Source organism: Necator americanus, chromosome V, assembly GCF_031761385.1.
Source record: "Necator americanus strain Aroian chromosome V, whole genome shotgun sequence".
In the NCBI taxonomy this organism is placed as follows: Eukaryota; Metazoa; Nematoda; class Chromadorea; order Rhabditida; family Ancylostomatidae; genus Necator; species Necator americanus.
The window spans coordinates 36,356,827-36,381,758 of NC_087375.1; the positions used below are offsets into that span (position 1 = coordinate 36,356,827).

The 24,932-nt window shown below is 38.8% G+C and overlaps 1 protein-coding gene across 2 annotated transcripts in view; it reads right to left on the reverse strand.

The window, feature by feature from the left end:
- Nucleotides 1–3,234: 3,234 nt before the first annotated feature.
- The window catches only part of RB195_016265 (uncharacterized protein), a gene marked incomplete at both ends in the record, with an annotated part of 31,561 nt that continues 9,863 nt past the window's right edge, over nt 3,235–24,932 (reverse strand). Inside the window, 8 exons of one of the 2 annotated variants that reach the window (XM_064207341.1) lie at nt 3,235–3,333; nt 11,498–11,632; nt 14,582–14,733; nt 16,418–16,594; nt 18,246–18,357; nt 18,457–18,575; nt 20,216–20,347; nt 22,278–22,377. In XM_064207341.1, the coding sequence (XP_064063222.1) occupies nt 3,235–3,333; nt 11,498–11,632; nt 14,582–14,733; nt 16,418–16,594; nt 18,246–18,357; nt 18,457–18,575; nt 20,216–20,347; nt 22,278–22,377 (1,026 nt within the window). Of the gene's footprint in view, nt 3,334–11,497; nt 11,633–14,581; nt 14,734–16,417; nt 16,595–18,245; nt 18,358–18,456; nt 18,576–20,215; nt 20,348–22,277; nt 22,378–24,932 lie in introns of those variants that run through there. The other variant, XM_064207342.1, reaches the window with a different exon arrangement.

Sequence of the window (24,932 nt, forward strand, 5' to 3'; positions counted from 1 at the left end):
TTTCACAATTATTAAATAACAATCAATTCAAAGACTGCTGTTGCTGCTTAAAATCAGAGAAATTTCCAGGATTTTCCTCACCATCCGCTTCCCTACGTCACCGGATAGGCATGCAAGAGAAAATGTTTTTATGTGGGAAATTTGCTGTATTCCCCGCGCAGTGCTGTTTAAATAATCCAAAAGAAACAGCCTCCCTTCTGGATGTATTCAATTGCCTCCGTCCGCAAATCACAAAATTTGCATGAATGCAAACGAAATGAAAAAAAAAGATTTTGTTTTCCGAGCAGTTTCCCTGAGAACGAACGAATTTCCTGATTTGATAAGCAAATTTTATAGACGTGTAAACTTTTAAATTTAAAAAAACAGTAAAAAAACAAGCGAGAGACTCTTTTATGTCCTGACATCAAATCAATTAAAACTAAGAACAATAATAGGATTTTTTTCAAATTTTTAAATAATTTTAATTTTTTTTTCAAATCGAATCATCTCATGAAAATCTCCGAAGAAAGGACTTGAAGGATTTTTAAAATTTTTTCTCAACTATTTTCGATTTTTCTCGGCATCCAATACAATGTGAGTTGATTTTTGAATAAAACTATTTCAGAAAAAGAAATGTTGTCTGGTAATGGCGAATAACAGAATAGAACACTTTACTGTAATTATGATCTTACTGTAGAGGAATCTCGAGCAGATCGAGGATACAATTGCAAAAATAAAAACTCTCAAATGTTCACTGATCCTACCCCGCCGGACACATGTGATCGACTGATAAAATTCCCACAACAGAACGAACCGCACACGATCATCACGACTCCAGAGATCAATCAGAGAACATTTAGGAAGTGGCCGCGATCGGTCGATTCCTCAGCAGTCAGCTGATCGCAGGGAGGGGAGGTGGATGCGCGATGTGTAGCTGAAAGCTCAGCGAACGGACACCAGCGTGATCGACGGACGGCGACGACGACGACGACGACGGTGGTGGCGGCGGCGCCGGCAGCGCTCTGGCTCCACCCACTTCTGATGCTGAGCTGATCGTTCCATGTGCAGCTTCAGCGTATGCGCGTGATAAGAGGAGACAACTCGTACAAGTTGTGCAAGTGAACTCTGCTCTCAGCTGTACGAGTTGTCCTTTTATGGACGAATCGATTCGAAAGAGGTTATGTGGTTAATAACAGAAATAGACAACATAAACCATAAATGAACAGATTATTTCAAAGAAATCCTATGGATTCCTGAATTTTTTCGTGATAACTCGTCCATGAGGACTACATCTCAACATTAAATCTCAGGATCTTTCAGAAGCAAGAATTTTTGAAGAAAGAATTTATTCCTCTCCCTCTCTACTTTCAAGTATAAATCGATGAATAAAAAAAGTGTTCTTCACTCCGCAGTTCTGGATTTCTCAAAAATCTAATTTGTAATTTTTGAAAAAACACTCAGGCCCTTCAAGCTTAGCGCGCAAATTATCCAAGTATTTTTATCCGAAACATTTGTGTTCTGGAAATTTATCCTTGGAAAAATTGCTCGCACATGTCCAGAACAGAAATAAATTTTCGAAGGGAAAAATTTCACGAGTTCAGATTTGGTTTTCCATTCTAATAATTTCAGAAAAAAAAACTACCAAGAATTTTTCATGGCTGCAAAATTTGCGATTTTTCCAAGGAATTCAGTAACAACAAAAAAAAGATCACAAAACCCTCCTATTCGTCAAAAAAAAAACTCCGAAAAATTCAGAAATATACATGTAGGGTAAAGTAAACCGGGAAAGAGCGAACCATTACAGAAAACTCGAAATGTTCCAGGGAAAAAAAAACTGATTTTCTCCATTTTACATTATGGAGATCACTTTTTTTCTAGGAAAAAGGTTAATTTCACGCTAATAATTTAGGGTGAGTATTAAGCTAGGTTCTCTTTTCTGATCACTGGGCCCTTCTGAGCAGATATTCACGAATCTACCACTATTTTCTTTACTCATTTTTATTTCAACGAGAAAAAAAAATTGTCCCAGAGTTGGTCAACTAATGAATTAATACCATTCGTTGAATGCAGAGCGTATTCATCACGCTTCACTTGCACCGAGTCTTCCATTTCTCTCAGGAATTAATAATACGCTTCATATTGGGTAATAATAATCCTAGCATACTTCCTCGAACGCTGCAATTTTTCGTAAAAACATCTTATGGAGAGCTATACAGAGCAAAAAGAAGAGAACACTTCGGGAAACACTTCTATAAACTATTATTTATTCTTTGAATACCAGACGCTGTTCAAGGAAATGTTTCATGTGAACTCGCACAACTATACGGGACACCAAAAAAAAGGAGAAGACGGGCAAAAATATCATGAAAACGGGGGGAATACGAAAAATGAAGTGGCTAGAGTGAATGAGGGACACGGTATTTTGATCTACCGTAACTCGTTACGTAGGTCTTCAAACTACAAAATTACAAACGAACTTCCGCGTCGTCGTCGTCGTCGTCGCGGGACCGACACGACGCTTACACGCGGGACGTCGCAGCAAAGAACGGGGAGCGGTGACGTCAGTCAACTTGACACATTCACATACATAAACACATAACAATAAATACAATGCAATTACGGTGGGGGCAAATTTGCGAACGACGACAAATACATAGCTGTCACTAATCTAGAGCAGATTGGGTCGGGTCAGCACGAATGAGAAGAAGGTCGAGTGGTGGGACCAGCGTCGTGGAAGGAGATGGATGGGAAAGAAACGGAAGGATGTTTCGGAAGAGAAGAACTTTGCATTATTTCGTAGATCACAACAGGTGAAGCAAAAAAAAACACTCCAGAAAACTCATACAGTATGTGTGTAAGCGCGTAATTCCCTGGAAAAAATCAGCAATGTGGTGGGGTAGTAGCAGCTACAGCGAAAATGAGGAGGGAAATGACAACGGGCGTGTAATCGAGAAGAATTCACAAGATGACTCGTCGACCAAGTGATCATTCGAGTCGAGGAAAAGAAGCAGCGCAGAGAGAGAGTGGGAGGGATGGAAGGAGGGAGAGACGAGGAGCAGATGGTCGAACAACCAAACGTACTCAGTTCAATTACAACTTTAGGCAACTATGGGTGGTCGAGAATGCGATAGGGGGAACTCGAGAGGAGTGTGTTACGGTATGACTCGGTGCATAGCACCAAACGTCGAGGCGCCGCATGGAAAGAGGCCGCGTTCGCCGGCGCACCGAAGGCTGGCGGACGCTTCGTCGTCGCATTTATTTCTTCCCCACAGGCCTTGCTCCGCCCACCGCTGGCCGTCCGCTATTCAGACCAGCATACTGGTACTTCGCCTTCTTCTCTGACGGCTTCAGAATCTGTAAATATGGAGAATCGATGCACGAAATTTTTCACAAACACACATTTATTCCAGAATCAGTATTTTTCAGCGGATCGTCTCGCCTAGCGAAGATTTAAATCCATGAAGGTTAAGTTCACGATGATCGCCCTAAGAAGCTTCAATTCTGCAGACTTTGTATATTGAAAAAGAAAGAATTCAATCGCACAAAAAAAAAGCAACATGTAGCGAGTTTCTGACCTCTTTTCACCGGATTAATTTCTCCGTAAGAACTATTCGAGCAATTTTCGTGAAAACTTCACAATATAAACGATTTCAATTGGGTTTCACATCAAGGTCAACACAGTTTGAAGAAAACCATAAACCATAAAAAGAAGAAACTCTACTGGCAATTCACTCTAAGATCTGAACCACTCCTAGAACCATATTTCGAGTAATTATCCGTAAATCTGACAGATTTTGCTGCATTACTACTGACTTGAAGCGCTGATGGCCTACGAGACGACATTGTTTCGTGGAGTTACGCTAGATCTAACTATGGATTTCAGACCTAAAGGCATAATTATCTCCAAATGTCCACTAGTTTTAAACACTACCCACAGTGAAGTCTGACGACAACAGCTTAAAGTACTTGGATAGGATAAATTTTTGTTGGCTAAAAATAAATGGCTGAGTGAGGAGCGCTGTTTTTTTTTTGTTCACACTCATCAAATTCCTTATAGGAGCAACTATTCAAGAGCTCCTCGCTTCGATTAATTGTTTGATTTTATTCGAAAAAGAAAAAAAAATGTGAGCGCTGTTCGGAAAACGAGCACTAATTGATGCAGAACGAATTTATGAGTTCACCTTTTTTTGCACTTCAAACTTTGTCATCGCCTAACAATCAGTTTTTCATCCGCGACTTTATTTTTAGTACATACGTATTTAAAGCTACACGACGTCTATGATGACGCATTCATTTTGAGCTCTAAAACTACTCCAGACGTCAGCATTACGGTTAAAATCTCCACCCACTTCATTCCGAAAAAGGAAACTGAGCTGGGAAAATGTCTGGACAATTGCTAGGAACACACTACTCGTTGACTAGGAAATTTTAATTTTAATTAATAATTTTCACAAAAAGATCCTGTTTAATTCCCGATATCCATGGCAACTACAAACGAAGGGGAGGCAGTTTTCATGGAATTCTGTATGCTCTGTTGCGATTCAATTAATTTTCATCGCATTTCGTTTCCCCATATCTGATGAGTCTGAGCCACGTGATGAATTGTTTTGAATAATAGCATTAACAGGAGATGTGTATCCTGGTGGGTGTTACGCTGACCGTTTTGAACAGGACAGGAATGAGTCGGGAAATTTGAACCTTCATTTTCAGTCCGCGAAAAAAAAATTGTCCACACAAAAATTTCTTTTGAACGTTCTTACATAGCTATTCTGGGAATGTGGAGCGAACATTCTCATTTGATTCATGCGTGGGTTTAGAATTCCCAAAACATGTACGTCTCCAGCTAATGAGTGCTGATTCCTCGTATGTAATCTGACTACCTTCTTGGAACGCCATTTGAGCTACTACGTTATCAGAACCGCACCCACAACAGACATAATCCGACCCACTGATAACGGACCACCCAATCCATGTCGTTTCAAACATTACCGTTTTAGGGTGGAAGAAGAAACGCGACGCTGGCGACTTATCGCTGCATCACGAGGATTTCATATGCAAATTATTGCCGAAACGTGGGTGTCTGTCCGTCCGTTGGCGGTCCACTGAAGACCATTCACATCGACGCTGTTTTAGTGTGGGCATACCGGAATTCAAACGATGCTCTCCCTCTGCGAAATGGCCGCATCGAAACGCGATAAAAAGACGACATAAGCGGATCTCAAAGACGTTGCCGCGATCGGTACTAGTCGAGCGCTGCGCAACTTCCCAAATGATGATTGCTTCTGTCTGTTGGGCTGTGTGAGGCTTCGTCTGGATGAGAGACTGACACAAATCACGAAAAAGAACAAACCAGCAACGTAAATACCAAAAGAATGGTATCGCTTGAAAGTTGTTCGTGTGGTGTGTTCCCCGGGAAGATTACTCGAACAATTGTTGCCCGAGTACTAGTTGTCAAAACAAAGATCGTCAACGAAAGCACTCGTTAAACAACACGGGAATTCTCGATCGTACAGACTAATTCCTACGTAAAAGCCAATTCGTACACATAGTATGCACGATCACTGAACTCTTCTTTCCGAGTAATTACGAGCTGGAGAGGAAGGGAACAAAAAGCAAAAGCAATTTTGTCGGTTTATGTTCGCCTACATCTTCAAGGCTATCGTATAGAACGTTCTGCGATTCTCCGGCAATGATTCATTCGTTCGTTCAATGTATAAATACCCACCTACACACACATATTCAAATCATTTAGATCGGCTTATAGAAACCTGTGCCCGCCATGTGAGCGTCAGCAACTGCGGCGACTGTAGTGCAAATACTCAACATGACATTGTGAGACAGCACTTTCGGTACAAGTTGTGTAACAAAGAAATATTAGAGGGAAAGGAGGAAAACAAAAGACAAACAGAAAATAGACAGATTATGTCCAACTCTCGTTGACCAGGAATGAGTGGAAATTCAGTAAAAACGTCATCTTCAACGTTCAGCAGGTGTTCATCGCTAATTTTTACGGGTGGCCGCAACATGAAAGTTGCAGAAGCCTTCGAAAACGTAGCTATGACCCAGAGTTCAAGGTGATCTTCACTTACTGGTAGTGGCGCTCATCTCGAGCGCCTCATTCTCCTCTATCAAACATTTCTTCTCCGCAGTGACAATTAACAGTCACAGCAAAGTTATGTCAAATCTTTGCAGCACAATAGCACCGATCATTTATGAGGTCACTGTAACGCCGGCCAACTTCCTCTTCCCCGGTTGAACAATTTAAATCTGTCGAGGAGATCAAGGGAAATTCATTTCTGAATTGATAGGTCTTGGATAGGGAGGGGAATCCAACAGAGGGTATGTGCTGGGCCTAGCTGCTCAGTTTGTGGTTATCACATCTAAAGGTTTACTAATCTACCATACAACAATTGTTGTTAGTTTGTAGTTGTTTATTATTTTATATTTTATTCTATTTATTGTTTTAGTTCACCCCTTCACCCTGTAGTACTTCTAAACACTTGAAACATTTAACATTTCAACCATTTGTGTAGCCTTTAATGGATTTCCACTACAAACCCCTCCTACTCTTTGAAAACTAGGACCCTGAAGAATCAAAACGGGGTCATGATTTCAAGGGAAATCCACTCGATTTTTCCTCAAAGGAAAAAAATCACTTTCGCACCTGGTGATGTCGCCAAATACATTTTATCCCTTCAGAATTGCCGATATTAGGTCCACAGAACATCTGCAGGCAGTAAAGCGGCTCTTATGAAATGTGATGCACTTTCATTACAACATTCTTCTCCAAATCTCCAAAAACAACAAAGCACCATCCTTGGGAACAAAGGGAATCCAATGAGGAGGAGGAGTTAAATTTTCCTCGTAAAAAGAAGGATGAATTTTGCATTCGCTGCTGCAACGCTTCCATTAAAAAGCTTCCATAGCTCAGCTTATCCTGATTCCAACCAGGATATAAACGCTGGAAATGGCTTCTAGAAATCAGACTGGTCTGAATAGCAAGAAACGGTGTCAAGCGCCGAATGGTGGTGCTTCAGCTGTTCGAGAGACGCGTGGATATTTCAGTGAAAGTGACACTTGATGACCATCGAAATCGTGGTCGATGTGATTGTGAAGCGGTTCTGGCCAGCTAATCTACACTTATAGCCACTCGTTACAGACAAAATCACATTCTCGACGATCGCGTACGGGGCTAATTCAGCAACGGAGATCGAGAGCGGTGAAAAAAAAAAACTGAGAAAGTCACCAAGCAGATCCGTTCTGCCGGAGACTACTTGAGCTTGCTACGCTACGCACTATCGCATTAGAACTTGCAGGTTCGTTGACAAATGCACATCTAATCCTGAAAAACTACGCAGGAAATGAATGAAAATCAAGTCACGATACTAATTTCTTCCGTAAATATTCGCCGGAGAGAAGTTGCTGAAGCGAAAATCACTACCTCTAAAACACTACCGCTGAAGGCCGGTCCTCTCAAACATTGTCCAGTTCAAAATGGACTCACAAAAAAAAATTGACGCTTCAAAAGATCGAAGTCATTATTCTTGCCGCGCTCCTCGGCAGTTGTCATTTTGAATGAAACTAACGCACTGCATCTCGGAAGGATCCATGGGAAAAAAGTATAATCGTGGAGTAAAAAGTTATAGGTGGCTAAATAGCACAGCACGGTATACTAACTATCGCATAGCGGATACGTTTCAAGAACAAATAGTTTCTTTACAACTTTTCAAAAAAAAAAACTACCAAAAAATCCTCCAAATTATAAGAGAACCCTTTACTTTCTGACCACACGGCTTCACCAAAGCTCTTAATCCCTTCGAATCTGAGTTTTAAGAACGATTAGGATGCAAAGCAGGGTTTTGTTTTCGGAAAAAAAAGAACGCGAAAGACATCAAAGCCTTCACTTTGAACTTAATGGGGTGAAGGAACCAAAGGGTTCCCGCCCAGATGAAAAAAAACGCATAAAACGATCGCTCATTTCTGCACCTATTACCTAAAATTTGACAAGGACAGCATACAAATTTCGAGAAGAAGAAAATCAAGCACCAAAATCAATAATAAAAATTCCTCTTTTTATTCTTACAGGTATGGCTTTATTCTAGTCGATTTAGAAAACACAAAACAGAGAAAAATTGGAACTAGCGGGGAGAACGCTCACAAAAAAAACCTAGGCTGTAGCAGAACGGCGAGATCAAGTGCTGGGCCGAGTTTTCTGGATGGAATTCACTTGACTTGCACTCCACTTGATACATATGGTCTAGCCTCATAGAGAGGAACAGAGAAACGATCATTAAAAGCATCCAGGCGGAATGATACTCTCTTCTGCAGCGTCATTAGTGCAGGAATCATAAAAATCTTTGGTAGAATTTCTAGGAGAAAGATTTTAAACCACAAGAGAGGCAGCATCGCAAAGAATACGGTCGACTTATCCACGGACAACTCTACCCAACTTACTAATTCTATACGTCCATTAATTATTATATAGTTCCTGACCACTATGGGGAAAAAAAGGAAAAAGCCACTATGGGAAAAGAAAGGAAAAGGAAGAAAAAAACATATCTGCTCTTCTTAGACACTCCCGCGATCTTTAACAAAACGCATAGACGCAGGAACACTAATTTCCAATATTTTCAGCATTGAAAGCGGTTTTGGGTGCTCCTGCGGGATTACTCTCTCCGCCATGAAAAATCCACCGTAAAATCAGAAGAGGAGCTCAACGTTTCTTCATTCTCTCGCCGATTTATCTGTTATCCAGAGCTAATGTTGAATGGGACAAGAAGAGAATATCGTTTTTTTTTTCGACGAATGGCTGGCTCCCGCCACATACCGATGCTTGCGATATGCGGCGCATGTACCAGTAACTCAACTACTCTTCAATTACCAATGTTTGCTCTCATCTCATCTTACGCCACTTTCCCAGAAGAACACTCTTCAAACTCCATAAATTAACAGCGAGCGGATAAATCGGTTAAAAAAATGGGTTTAGAATTTCTCGATGAGGCAAAACAACACCGTACTTTTCGTCCCCACCTAAGATATACGAATCGATTTGTTCAAGCGGGAAGATTTTCCAAATTTTCCACACCAAAACCCAACCGACACTTCAGATACGCCGAATGGTTGAATACAAGTATCTATAAACTTTTTCACAAAGGTGACAAAAAATCAAGGGCCAGTGTAAGGAACAGTCATGAAAGAGTACTTCAGTGGGTTGCTTGTTCTTACATAATGTCACATTATGCAGCTCGACGATGCGGAACGCAAAATTCCGAAGCGAAGGGTCAAAATGAATAGAATATTGAAAATAGATTTAAGTTGTACGCGCCAAACGCCAGGAGGCGTCACTTCCTTTCAGTTCCGTTCACTTTTTCAGGAATAGCCATATCAAACGTATTTTTATGTTGATTTGGTCTTACTTTTTCGATGACAGAGCTCAGAGACGGCACCTATGGGACCCGAAATGTAGGTTAGCAAATCAGGTCCAGCATCACTCGTATCTCATATCACCATATCTTGCAGCCATGAGTAAATGATCTTCAATCATGGTCAAATCATGGATTCTTTCTGTTTTACCGAAACGCTGCTGGGGATTGAAGAACACAGCAAAGTAGCTTCATCATGGGACCTTCCCCAGTTGCGCTCTGATTTCTCATGTTATAGAAATCCACGGAATGTGTATTTTATGCCAAGGCCGCATAGTGTTCTTCATGATCGTTGAGCGATACGGCAGCGCAAATAAAGTTCCAATAGTTTCGCCAGCAAAAAGTTCAAACAGCTCAAAGACCATGTACTAAATTTCGAGCAGAATTTCACAGCGACTGTTTTTCTTTGGAAATCTGATATCTTCCCACTGGATGCCTTTCAACCGAATTCTCACATATTTCTTGTAAAAGGGTCGCAATTTTTCTTGAGTAGCTACATATCATAGTTAGTTAATTCGTGCAGTCCTACGCATTGTGCAGCTTTTTTACTTTTCTCGAGCAGAAACCTTTTAAAGTGATGAGCTTCAGGGAATCCTCGTCAACTCCACTCGCTTCTGAAGTGATTCGGATATTCCCTATTCAAAAATGATTGATTTTGACAAACTCACAGCAAACGATGGAAGCTCTTGGTTCATGTTCGCTCCATACAGTGCTTGTTACGAAAAACAAAAGAAAAAAATCCAGGCTAGGATTTTTGTGGAAAATCCGAAAATAATCGTTTGTACATCATTCAAAAGTTCACAGATGAGCATTACCACGCGATTCTCATCACGACCTCATTTTTTTCGACGTTTTTTTCTTTCGCCATAAATATTAGTAGCAGTATCTCGCTCTCAACGATAGGAATACGCCCTTTCAACGAGAAATACGTGGATTGGAGAAAAATGTACGTCTTGGGATGCACATTTCACCGGCCGTCGCCATCGTTTGTATGACGATGGTTTCGCGGCAAGGCCTGGACTAGTACTGTATTGACACTTTGTCATGCGTCAAGAGAACACACGACAATAATTCTCAACAACACGCGTTAGCCAAACATGCTCGTCAACCTTTGACTCTTTCCGTGCAAGACGACAGCGACAGCGGTTAAACGACTCGCGTTACATCGTCGTACACATGGCACTTCGTTCGTTCGTCGCTTTCAGGCAAAGGGATTTGAAATTCGAGACATGACAAGATCTCTTCAAATTTTCCCCGGATGTTCGAAAGCAACGAGACTAGAAGGGAAAGGCGGGAGAGATGGAAAGCAAATGTGAAGACAAGGATGACTACTAACACAAGGATGACTGTCCGAATAAAAACCAAAGTTAGAGCTGTCTGTGGTCTTCTGTTAGAAATTAAGGGAAATCCTGCAAATCGCTGAAGGATACTTACGAGGGAACCGTAAATAAAATAGACTCCTTCAAAAAAAAACCAGCCACTTTTTCTTACACTTCTCTTATTCTTACATGGTTTCTGTAGTCTGCACGGATTCCAATCTAATTAGATTCCAGGTAGAAGTAGTTTAAGTATGAAAAAATAGAAATATGAAACGCCTGCGGAAATTCATCATTTTGAATTCCTTTCAGGGAAAAAAAAGCAACTACTACGGGCAATTAACTGCGAACTCGAACTCTGTGCCAGAAAAAAAGTGCGGAATACTCTCAATCTACTGTAAATCATACAAATGTTAAATTTCCAGTGTTCGAATACCCTAATCTTAAGCGTTACGGTAGAATAGCTCAATACCCTGAACGTCTCACCTTCGATGAAACTCAAAGACATTTAAAAAATGAGCAAAGTGCAGGTGATGACATGCTAGACATAATTTCCAGGCTTTTTTTTTCCAGGTCCAGGTTCATCCCTCCACATTAACATTCCACTGTTTTTTTTTGGCATAAAAAATAATCAGAAAATGCGTTGCAATACCCGTAAACTGGTCATTGTCAAGGAAGAAAAGATAGAATAGAAGGAAAAGAAGAAAAAGCAAGAACATACGCCAGACGCGAGCTCTCCATTCTTTAATTCAAAACCAAACAAAAGAAAACATCACAGACCTGGAAACTGCACATCAACGTCTCGTCGACACTCATCATACCACCGGCGTTGTCAAATTCACCGCAATAATTAGGTGCAGAGAACAATGTTACCAATTGTCGTTTCGCAAAGAACTCATAACCATCTTCAACGACCTGAAAACAAAACCGCGTCATCAAGCGTTCAGAGTACGGTATAGCTTCAAGGAAAGTAGTAGAGACAAAACAAAGCACTTATAAATAAAACATCGTCAACAACCCAAAAATAATTCAAAAGAAATGACGTGAATGAAGGATGTCCCAAGAAAAAAATGTGCTAATAATAGGCTGGAAAAGATGTAGGCAATAAATCAACGCATGACAAGTAGTGAAGTAAGATTTTCAATAAATAATACAGAGAAAATGCTTACAGTACAAAAAGCATTTTTAAGAAAAAGAAAAGATTCAAAACCAAACAAAAGAAAACATCACAGACCTGGAAACTGCACATCAACGTCTCGTCGACACTCATCATACCAGAAATGAAACTTCAAAGAATGTTCCAAAAAAGCAAAAGGGAAATTTCGAAAAAAAAAATCACAAAAATGAAAAAAAGCCGTAAGTGCGACATCGCTAGGCCATCATGCTTTGTGAAAAGTCGAGCCCTTCACACTTTTTCTAACGCAAGAAAATTTTTTTTGAAAAGGTAGCAACGTGTAATTTGTGCACTCTAAGATGATAGTGTAGTTTTTTTTTAAACTACTAATTAGTACAAAATGTGGCTGAAATAGTGCTAATATTGATTATTTGCAACCAGTTGTTGGTTTCACTAATTTTTAAAAAAAGAAAAGTGGAAGAGAGAAATTGAAAAACACGTGACCTTCTATATAAGTAGTTGCGTTAACTTCTTTTCTTTCCTCTTTCCACTGAAATTCGAAAAAATACACTTCTTTTAGAAGGCTTAATAGATCCATAACGAAAGTCTTCGAGACAAAAAAACTCCAGGGAATTGAACTTCTTCGAGTGGTTATGAGAAAGCGGCACTCAAATTGTGACACTCTCGAAGCAAATAGTGCATTTCTTTGAAAAAAGAAATCTATTTTTACCATCTCCTCTTCAACGCATACCAACACTTAAATCACAAAACGAACCAATGTTCAGATCAGCGACGCTGTGACTCTTCACTCAATGGAAATGTGTAACTTCTTGTGCGCATCGAAGAAAACCTCTCTCGACACTGCCACTGTTTAAACAGTACCATCTCAATGAGTACAACGCGTTAAGAACATCGAACGCATCGAACAGACGCGTGACGCAACGACAACTTCAACTTTTCCCCGCGCACAACGGCTACTTCTGACGAGCGGCCAGTTTCGAGATTTCTTAAAGTGGCGGCATAACAGGTGGTGAGTGCCGCAAAACACAATCTTATAGTGGTTAATAGGTGATAAAATGAACAAAGAAAGAAATCACTCGATAATTCGATTACGGGAAAAGTTAAACAAACACGTTACCACTTTACATTCCTCTTACATTAGTAAGCAGATGTCAGCATGAAATTCATGCAATTGTTGCTACAGTAGGATTCGGGAACGTCTCAGGAATGGGGTACATTTAGAAAATAATTTCTCGAAAGAGAATAATTGAACAATGAAGCAGAACGAAACAGTTAGGGGTTCTATGAGGACCTTCATAGATTTCACATACTCATAATTCAATCCATAACTCATAATTTCGGAACGACTGGATACTGGTACTGGTATTTATGGCACATAAACTGCATAATGTACAGGAAAGCACATGCGCTCGCAGAAGCTAAGCCGACAAAAAGGAGAAAATGCGTGCGTTCAGGGATTGTGCGCGATCTGTTACGCTGAGCTTAAACCATGGTAGTACCATGGTAGCGATAGTCGGAGCCGCTGCTTCAACGCACTTCATTTTTGGACGGTTGGTGAATGGACCCTTATCACTTGAGCTCCATCCCATGAGCTAGACCACCTTCACCTGAGGAAGGGCCGACTCCTCTATCACGCTTATGGCTCAAATACTGTAGTTTGATGCGTCGCGAGTTCCACGCTATTTTTAAGCAGAACTCTCCGGATGTGAACATCATGCAAGGGTGGATGAACAACTTTACAAACGCGTGAGGTTTCGGCTATCCTCGAAAAGACAACTCTACTGACTCCCTTCAAGCAGTGGCTGCGGAACCACTGGGAAGCAAGGTGATACGGGTATGGAGACCACAAGCTGGGACAACTCGGAGGGGGTCTAAAGCAGTTAATACCCGCAAGGATTCAAAACAGACGAAGACCACAGCAATGCTGCATTATTGCAATTCAGGAAAAGCGGGAATACGTGAATAGGCATAGCTGGAATTGTAGCGATGGAGCACAACACTTCAGGACAAAATTGTGATCAAAAAATGGGACCTGCTTCTACGTTATGCAGCTTACTTCACGCAAATACACGGAAATGGAAAGCAGCAGTTTGTTCGTCCAATTACATTACGTTGTTTCAGAACACTGCTTCAAAATCTTTGTCGTAGCGCCTATTTGTATGCAAATTGAAACTACAGCAATCTAGAAAGGAACAAAACAACGAAAGAATATTGAAAATACTTATGAACCACTGAAAATAATGACAATGAGATTGAAATTGACTACGAATGAATGAGAACAGTGCATTCTCTTTATCTCCAAACTATAGGACAACTAAGTTAAATTTCCCTCCTTTTTTATTACACGGTAAGAAATTAACATAAGTATTAGTCGCTAAATTGGCTGTCCAACATCAGGATCTTCACAAAAAAGTAATATTTTAATACAAAAATATGTAGATTTCAAGCACCACTAAAAGAAGAAAAGATAAGACGATACTCTTCAATGAAAGTCAACAATTCCAATCAACACAAAACTCGTCGATGTCTTTTGCTACGCTTGAATGAATAGGAGTTTTTAATGACGAGTGAGAAAAGAACCGGCAAAAATCGTAACTTCAGACATCACCCATCAATGCAGACACCCGGATGGATAGATAGATAGATAAGAAGCGAAAACTTCGCGAAAACAACGGCCAAACAAAACCAGGCAGTGTTTCTAAGTTTCAGAAGTATGGAGGGGAACCAACCTGATGAGCTCTACATATTAAATCGAGATCGTGTCGGTTGAGGAACTTCGCAACGACATCTGGACCAAATGTGAATGACACACCACGATCGTTCTCACCCCAGCCCGTAACGTCCTTATCGGGATCAGACCAAAGTAAATCACAAAGTAGTCCTTAAAATAATGGTAAATGACAAAATAACTCTTCCAATTCTCCTCAAATAGAAATGTAGTGTGATATTTCTGTGAAAAAAAAGAGAAAAAATAAATATAGATTGTGTCTTCGTCTTTCTATTTTCAGGAATTAGTTGGAGGAGAGAAGAAGTTTACATAAAACTGAGTTAATCTGAACTGCATACAATGCCAGTGAAGTCAGTTCGACGGAACCATAAGTTTTTTTTTTGTCTCAGACGTTTATCCTAAACGCACTAATAAGTGATAACTACGATCCTCATCCATTTTATAGTTTTTCATTTCGGAATACGTTGTTTCGTTCTAATCCCTGAACTCATTATTGTGATATTTTTTTTAACCTTGTATTTCTCTTCCACTGCCACTTTTCTGCACCCAAGTTAGCTAAGTTAAAACGAAAGAGAAATGAATTACGAGGACAGACATGCAAGTAAACCAATTAGAAAATAAGAAGAATCGTTGAAGAAAGTTGGCCGACTACATAGCTGGAATTATCACAGATTCTGTAGCTTATCATCTTTTTCTGTGAGATGTCTTAATTACAGTTTTTGAGGAAGAGACAGAATAAAAAAGAAAGTTTCTTCTCGGTTACTTCAAACAAAAACACGAATAATTTTCGGATGCAGAAACAATTCCTCTTTTGAAACGTTCAGAAATTGAATGTTTACAATTATCCACGGCTCAAAAGCAGAGCAATATTTAGTGGAGCAGAAAGAATCTTGAAAAGATGGAGCGTCTATTCGTTCCAAAAACAAATTCACGCGCAACTCTTTATCCAAAAATAATAGTTCTCCTACTTTAAAAAAGCATCACGTAAATTAGCCAAGCTTTTCAAAGATTCGCGAGTATCATATATCTAGTATTACTCAGACATCCTGACTTCAGCCTGAATGACATCACAATTGGATATGCAAGAATCCTCTTGTAGAACAAAACAAGACATTGTTTTTGCTTCGTTTCTGTGTAAAAAAAAACTTTAGTATCTCAATCATCGGCTTTCCCAAAGTACGACGGTGAATAACGAATGACTCATCCATACCACTTACAAAACTGCAACCTCCAACAGCGCGAACACTGACAAAAGAACTCAGGATGCCATTTCAATGCAGAAATGACTCATGAGAAAAGGGCAACCCGTTTTGTAATATACATCCATGTCCATGAAAAAAGTAAAAGAGCAAAACATCGAAATTCAAAAGAACTCAGTACCCTGACGTTGTTGCAAGAGCCCCGCAAAGCGTTTTTTTTTTCTTGCAGGGCAAGTGGAGCGAGAATAAATCGTGAGGACATGGGGGAAATATGTCAAATTCGTGAATACGCAGCATTCGATCAGGCTGATAGGAATCTGCCAAGATCGTCGTTTCATTTCTAGTAACAAATTCCTTAGAAAATAATTCTGCAGGAGAAGAAAAAATACCAAATATTTTTTTGTTCAAACAAAATATCAAATTTCGCTAAAAAGTTGGTTTTCTCTTAAGGAGACGTACTTCGTGACAAGATACTTTACAGTATTGTACCAAAGAAAAGCTACCCCACAAAAACCCTTGATAAGTAATAGGATAACGCCATCATGTTATCTTGCCCAATGTTTAAAGAAAGAGTGAAAAATATCAAGAAATTGAAATCAGTAATTAATCCGACCCTAAACGTGAAACCTTAAACATACCCGTATCTGGCACATCCGTTGGTCGCATGACGCGTCTAATTTGTTCCATATTTTGTAGATCAGGTGAAAGACCGCCGTGACAACAGAAAATTTTCTCATCAATTAGTGCCGCAATTGGTAGACAATTGAAGCAATCAGTGAACGTTTTCCACAGTTTGATGGAGAATCTGCGTTTACCTAAAAAAAAATGCAATTAAATAATATAATCGATGATGCTACAATGACACCACCAACACTTTTATTTTATTTATTCATTTTAAGAGAAGTATTCTATGTTAGTGAACAAACTCAGATGTTGATATCATCGGTGGAATGAAGGCCTAGTTGATATGGGGCTCTGAGTCATTGGGAACAAGGCAAAAAGCCTTCACTTGTCCCTTTTTCAGAAACCGTCACTAAGCATTTTATCAACTATTTTCTTTTACAAAAAAAAGACCTTTTCCAAACAAGAACCTTGTCAGATAGCGAAAAGGAAATAAGGCGTTTCAAAGGTCTATTTGTCCTGTAAGCACATTTCCAGAACATTTTTAGAGAAAGACGATAACGAGAACACGAACGTCAGCCCACTTCGTCCTTCTTTAATCTAGTTCAGGAAATATTTTAAATAATAACAAGTCAGTGCAGAACATATTTTCTTTCTTTTTTATAAAAGCTACTCTCAGAGAGGTATGCTGTAGATCAGTAAAACGTTCGGTACGACCGGAAACTCTCCTGTTCGTCACAATTCAGAAAAAAAATGCGCCATACGTTTATGAAGAACTAAAATAAGTGATATCAAGTACGGAATAAATTTGTTCCCAACTAAAGGATAGGACTTTTTGGAGCGTCTTCTTTTGGGAGTTTCGTGAAGTAATATAAAGATCTCTGAATAAGATGGATGGAAAGACAGTAACGTCATTAACTATGTTAGGTTTAAATATGTTAGGTTGTCCCATAAGTTTTTGTCCTAATATTTTCATTTTTTGCTCGATAACGAAGATATTCAAATCAACATCATGAACAGCAGAACAGTCAATAGTGTTCTTCCATCGATTTGGTAGATTGTTGATTCTTTTGGTCTAGGACTCAAGCTGTAGTGAATTGAAGTGTTGAGGACCGTGGAAGGAAACTCACTGAACAACCTAATTTGTATACTTTACAAAGTATTTTGAAGAGTTCAAAATTCCAAGCAGCCAAAACCAAGACGATCCATCGGCTGCGAATGGGTAGGTTGAAATTTGCTGCTTTTATCAGTTGTCACAAATCCCCTCGGGACAAAAAAACTGATTAATTTCGAATGTATTTTGGTAGCCTACCTTCCTCTGGATGAACTAAGTAGAAGTCCACGGAAAAAAGAATGACAAAATCGAACGTTTCGGACTAAGCCCAACTACTAAAACATAGACCGAAAGAAGGGTAAACAGCCAATTGTCTTACTCAGTACGAAGACTTTTAAAAAATAATAAATCCTCCCCACAAACCTCAAAAGTACTCAGCATTAAACTTTATTAATAAGTGGGACGAATATCCAAAGAAATCAAAAATTACGATGAACGATAACATATCCCTTCTTTCTATCCAACGTTTTGAATGTGCCACTCGGATGAATTTCATCCAGCTATGATTTGAGGAAACCTTCTTCATTCAAAGTTTTCATATTATGGTGAGTGCGAAAACATTGAACTGAGTTCGGAAAAAACAAACATGGTTTCATCTAATCTCTTCCGACGGGTATACAGCCGCTAAGATTCACATCATACAGATGAAATTAGGCTATATAAAGATAGGGACAATGGGAATTTGTAATAATTACTGATACTCTTTGTGTTGAACAGCAACTATAACTTACATTCGTCGTAAAATCCATAAATTCTGTTAATAGAGGCGCATTCATGATTTCCTCTGAGCAAGAAGAAGTTTTCTGGATACTTCACCTTATACGCTAACAGAAGACAAATCGTCTGAAAAAAAATCTGCTAGTTTTTCGTTCAAACGCGCGTACAAACGCAAGTCACAAAAATAAACTTCAAAGAAAGTGGAATGATGAGAATATAACTAACCTCCAAACTTTGTTTTCCTCTATCTACGTAATCTCCAAGAAATAGATAATTAGCCTCAGGTGGAAAACCACCGTACTCGAATAAACGAAGTAAATCGTTGTACTGACCATGAATATCTCCTACAATGGCATGTATTTGGGGCAAATTCATCTCCATTTGCATAACAGATGAACACAAAGCGAGAATGATCGAAAATAAAGCTAGAAAACGTAAAAAGAAACGCAAGGATTTCGGGACAGCAAAATTTCGAATTTCTAAGTAAGAAAAAAAAGAAAAAAAGGGATTTTATTTTCCTTCAAATGTGTACATATATTTTATATGGAATCAAGTAGGTTTTTTCTACCAGATATTGCTGATTTCACAAAAATGCCACTCGTACTCTGCTATATAAGTACTGTAAGCATCTTCAGTAAGACATCCGTATACTTAGCGACTTAAAGGCATCACCCCACGAATCTGAAGTGATACGGCTTTTAGGTGGAGTATTCGTATGTGGGATCGTAGATTATGGAGAGAAGGGTGATTCCGTCCATTTCTTCCTAATTGCCGCAAAAAACGGCCCGGAAGATACGGCTTCGAGCGTTCCGGCGCGCCTTTTTCTACGAGTTCGATACGAGCGCGCCAGCCTTCGGCACGCGCCGCATCTTCCGGGCCGTTTTTTACGGCAATTATGAAGAAATGGACGGAATTACGCCCTTCTCCATAATCTACTATGCCGTATACGAATACTCCACCTGAAATCCGTACCACCTCAGATTCGTGGCGTGATGCCTTTAAGTCAAGTCTGCACTTACCTTGATCTTCTAAAATGGAAGTGAAAGGAAAGTGACAAATAAAAATTCTGTTGACACTGAGATGGTGAAGCTTTGATCCCTAAAACGAAATTTCATGATGGTCAATGAAATTAGCGAAGTGGCCCGTGAACGAATAGCGTCAAAATCATGGGCTAATCAAATGCCCAGTGGAGAATTGAATTTCGAATCCAAAAAAGAAAAATCAACTGGTCTATTATAAAAGTGATTCACGGCAAACAGGGATCCACGTATATCTAGTTACGACCAAGTTTTATAATATACATACTCTACCAAAAAGAGATCCCCTCATAAAAGTTGCAATTAACTTGAACAGGATAGCATCCGATTAAATCAGAGTTCGAATCGATCTATCGATTATAGGTTATCATGATCAAAAATGGTAACTATTTGTAGTTGGACTGAAAAGTTGGAGAAATTGCAGAAAAATTGGCCAAAAACTCTCACCCCCAACTTTTACTGAAGACCGAGTGAATTCATCTCCGAAAGAGTACATTTCTTTCGATTTAAATAATAATAATAATACCTAACAAAACAATTAAGCAACTAAAAATTGCTGTAATTATTCAAAAAAAAAACTACATAATAGAAAAATGGCCTAGACTATAGACTTTAACTATTGAGCACCAGAAGTGTTTCCGAATTTTGCATGTATTGGCTTAAATCCAAAAATCTGGAATTTGTTTTAGAATACGTCCTCGGTAACTGATCAGATATACATAGCTGTTCATTTCAAATTAACTCATTCGTGTTAAAATTTCGTCTATCAAATCGTTTTAATATTAAAAAAAAACGTGACAAAGGAAAAGCATACGCGTAAGCATCCATATTGAAGAGATAATTTTCTAGTCATGAAAACAACAAAAATAGGGGAATGGCTGGCTAAACCACTAGTGTTATCAACTGCTCAACATACAAAATATTAAATATAGACATAACTCGCTTACCACATATCTTCAAGGGTGCCTCCAGCTCCAACAAAATTGGTTGAGAGAGGAATATTTCACGAGATTTATGACAAAGAGCACGGATTTCCGCCTCTGTCATGGTGACCGTTTTACCAGGACGACATCCACGAACTAAAAGAAGAAAGCAATAATCATATTCAAGAAAAAGGACAAAGTCGGGACACAGTTTGATCCAAGGCTCTAAATTGACAGATAGATAGAAAGCCCCAGATGTGGAAGAAATTCACCGTAGCTTTACAACTGACATTCTGGAGTAAATTAATTCATTTCCAACCGAACGTATGTCGAGTACAAAAACACAAGAATTTACGCCCAGGAACGCGTTGATATACTTCTTTACGAGCAAAAAAGACGAAGATGTACGTTCCCATTGCCCTGAACGCCTGGTTTTTCTTTGCCACCGGTCCACATTCAAAAAGCCCCCTTTCCAGGAAGCAAAGCGAAGTTTGGAGCTGCGGCGATTCGTTAAATAACAGCAAAACCAGAAGAACAGAAGGAAACGGAATATTCTCTCCTATTTTTTTTGGTTCAATCAATTTCAACCAGTAATCCATTTTAAAAGTGGTTTTGAATTCATAAACGTGAATATTAGACCAAATTAGTGAAGTTTAGAAAGAAACCTCACTGTATAACTTTCACCCTAAACTAAAACAGTATGCGCATCCTACTTCTTTAACAAACTCTAAAAGCCCAATTTACATGGTTAATGGGCCACTGAATATTTAAGGATTTCTTTTCCCCGTGGAAGATTGGATTTGATATTGTGACTCACGGAGCATATCCACGAAAGTCAAAGAAAATCGTTCACCCAGAAATAATATGAGCAATCCTTTTCCATAGAAACCCACTTTTCCATTATGGTGCGACAAAAAAAAGCCACAATTCCTTTTAAGGTTAGAATATAAGACAACGTCATAGTTTGATATTGAGTTGAGATGGAGGTTGACATATAAACTTGGAAGAAATAAATTGAAAGAGTTCTCTGGGAGATGTAAATTGGCAAAAGTGAAGTGAATGAAAATAAAAAGCGCACTATTTTAGGGAGATGGTCTAATGAGATAAGCACACAGAAATTAAAAACTCCGTCCGTGCATGGGCATCTTGCCAAAATTCAAATTTATTATTTATAGTACATTATTTTTTATATTAGTACAGCTGAAAATACTGGAATTGAAACCGATTGCAAATTTTCAACAAAAAAAAACTGGGAGCAAAAAGGAATAAGTTGCCCATCTCCCTCCATTTCTCAGTCCTTAAATTTCATTACTTCAAACCGCTAAAAATATAGCTAAGTTTGCTTGAATTAAGCAGGGGAAAAGTTCCCACTTAAAAATAGGAGAAAACGCAAACTTTAATTTCAGCTGAAGAACCATAAGCAGTCACTTAAAATCGAACTTTAATAAAATATAAAACTTAAATGCAAAAGGTCACAAGCTGTTCTAGGATGTAAAAAATGGAAAAGAGGTGTAGAGCTCAACCAAATAGCAAAATACGAACTACACGTACAGGGAGATCAATTTATACGTAAAACAATGTGGCTCTACGCCTTATCGATTATCCAACAAATAGGGAATAGACATCTTCTCCATGAGAAAACCACCACCTTGACTTAACTCTCCCTAAATTAAGGTTTCGATAATGCTTATGCAAATACTAAAATCGTTGTTTCTAATCATTATTCTCTGCCATGACGCGCAAAATTCCCAGAGGGCCAAATATGAGGAGTATGATTTCCGTGGTTTTTCAATGAAATATTTCTTAATATAACAAAATTCTCACATAACTACTTCATCGAGCCTGTTTCACCCAGAAAACTAAAACTACATGTGACATTATCCAAAGAAAAAAAAAAGAAGAAAAAAAATATAATAGAAGGAATATAAATATTAATATACATGATATAAATATACAAATATTCGTAAGAGTTGCATACAGGTCTAGAACACCATTGTCACTTTTGCTACATTCTTAAATATGCAATAAGAAGAAACCAAACGGGAAATATCACGTGTACAAGAAATTCGGGAAATCCATCACTTGCCTTCGAGTAATCTGGTGATAAGGTTGTCCACATTGAGTTCTCCTTCGCCTGACATCTCGCACTTTTCGATATTGGCGATGCTCTTGTCAGCCTCAACCAACTACCCAAAAGGTGTTTCTGGAATCGCTTTTAACCTATAGCAACGGCCAAAAACAGAAGAAAAGTCACGAACAACAGAAATGGCGTGAGCAGAATGAATATGAAAGCAGAGGTGACGTCATCCTGGAAGCAAGAAGAGAACAACGGCACGCGAATCACGAACCGAGTAAGAACAAAGGGAAGATAAGAGGATGATGCTTCACTCACGAATGAATTTTGAAGATTTACCATCACCTCCACTGAAACTGGGGCCAACAGAACAGGAAAAACAACCCAAATTACTACCATCAAACGAGAAAAAAAGAAAAAGAAAAAAGTGTAAAAATGATGAGCGAACATCAACCACTTTTTAATCGCTAACAATCAATCAGAAGTAAAGACAAAAAGCCTTCATCGTGCAATTTTTCAAACCAAGAAAAAGTACATGTGTCGTAATAGTAAAGCGAGGAAAAAAACTGATTGTATCCCGGCAATTCAGTAGCAGACGGCAGAATATAAAATAGATTTATACAAAATAGCATAGAGTTCCTCGAGCGGGTGAGAATGTAATTTAAAAAAAACTGCTCTGTCCGAAAATTTTCTCCTGAGGAAGTATTAAAATCCATTTATTAGGAAAGGAAGTAAATGGATAAAATAATAATGAAAGATAATAATAAAACAGGAAAAGAAACGAAACGTTAAAAAGAAGAAAAGGTAAATTTGACCAGCAGAATTATTCTTTGTTGCTCAACTCATATAACAGCAATCGGTTTCGAAACAACCTTGAGAGCTTCCATTGACATTTTGTAATAAATTAGAAAAAAACAGGTAAATTTTGCTGGGGATGGGACCTGTATCTTTTTTTCCAAAAACTTTAATTTACGGTTTAAAATTTATTTAGTGAAAAAACCCTAAGGATATAAATTGAATTTTTTTAGAATGTTTCGAAAACTTTTAAATACACGAAAAATAACCACTCTTTGATAGACTATATTGATTCAGGTTTAAGGCAAATATTCAGGCCAAAACCTGCAAAAACTGCAAACGACTCAAAGTAGAACTTTAAAAACGAGAACTATGCGATCAACATGTTGCTATGCACTCCGAAATTCCCAAAACACCATAACAACTGTTATTTTCGTGAAAATTCCGAAAACAAGCAAACAAACAACAACACCGAATAGAAATAGTTTGAAAAAAATGATGTGTGGAATAAATAGAATCCTAAGAAATGTCGGGAATGACTATCTAGAATGTTTCCAGTCTTCCTAAAAGAAGAATTCCCAGCAGAAAATTTACCTATGCATTAAAATGTGGCGCATTAGACAACGAAGAGCTGCTTCTTTGTGATGATGAGAGAACATAAACACACAAACAAACAAACAAACACGCAAACACACACACATATACATACACACATGCATCTAACAACCACTCGCAACGAACAGCAACCGGGGAAGAGAGTGGGTGGCGTATCGATTGACACGACACCGCATGCTCGGCCGCATGCGCTGCGTTCCCTCAAAAGGATCTCCCCGTAAAACCGTACCTGCCTGACCCCGGATGGATCCACCGTTCCTTCGTCCGTATCATCGTAGACGTTTTAACGAACGTTCAACGTCCATGTACTGTGGAAATTCGCGCCAACGTCGACTAAGATTCTCTCGCTGCCGATTCTCATCGAACGTCATTGTATTCTATTACAATCTCTCAACGAAAAAAAAAAAAACATCGTTCGAACATTTTGAACTTTCGCTGATTGTTGATAAAGAAAGACAAATAACGCCCAATCGCAATTTTTCATACACAAAAACAACGAAAAAGTTACAGTGACGTGGCATAAATCTTCCAGCCATTCCAGTGACTTGCGCGATGTTGTTTTTAAATGCCTTAGGAGAAACAGGCGGGCGCCGGGAGAAATCAAGATGAAAAACATCATTCTTCACATACGCATAATTCTTCTTCAGAGTTTTACGAAAAAGTTACGATGCATGCAGTTTACACACGACACTTCCTGGAAATCCATAAATAAAAGTGCAAATAAAGTGCACTCTATGAAAAAGGCAAGTATTTCTTCAATCGAACGTGTGCACTTTTTGTGATTGAACTATTGGCTACTAACCACTACTAACTACTACTGAAAATCGTTAACCACAAAGAAAAACAGAACTAGAGGATGGGATGGAGAGCGGAATTGCGTAAGGAGAATGTTTTTTTTTTCTGGGCAATTCAATTCAAACCCCTAGAAAAGATTGATTTGAAGAGAAAATTCTGAGAAAAAAACCCTACTATAAAACTATATTAAGCCGGTATCCTAAACATTTGCACTGTTTTTTTATGCCCTTCTAACCAATTCTATAAAATACACCTACATACATTATACAATACATCCAGCAAAAGATGAACCTACCCCAAACGGTGATTGTCGAGGCTAGTATTAGATGACCAAAACATTCCGAGAACGAGAGACAGGAAATAATTTCGAACAACATTTAATCACAACGCTTCCTCTATTCTTATGTTCCCGGTAACTACAGAAAATTATTACATGCGAGCAATCTAATGTTTGATATTAGC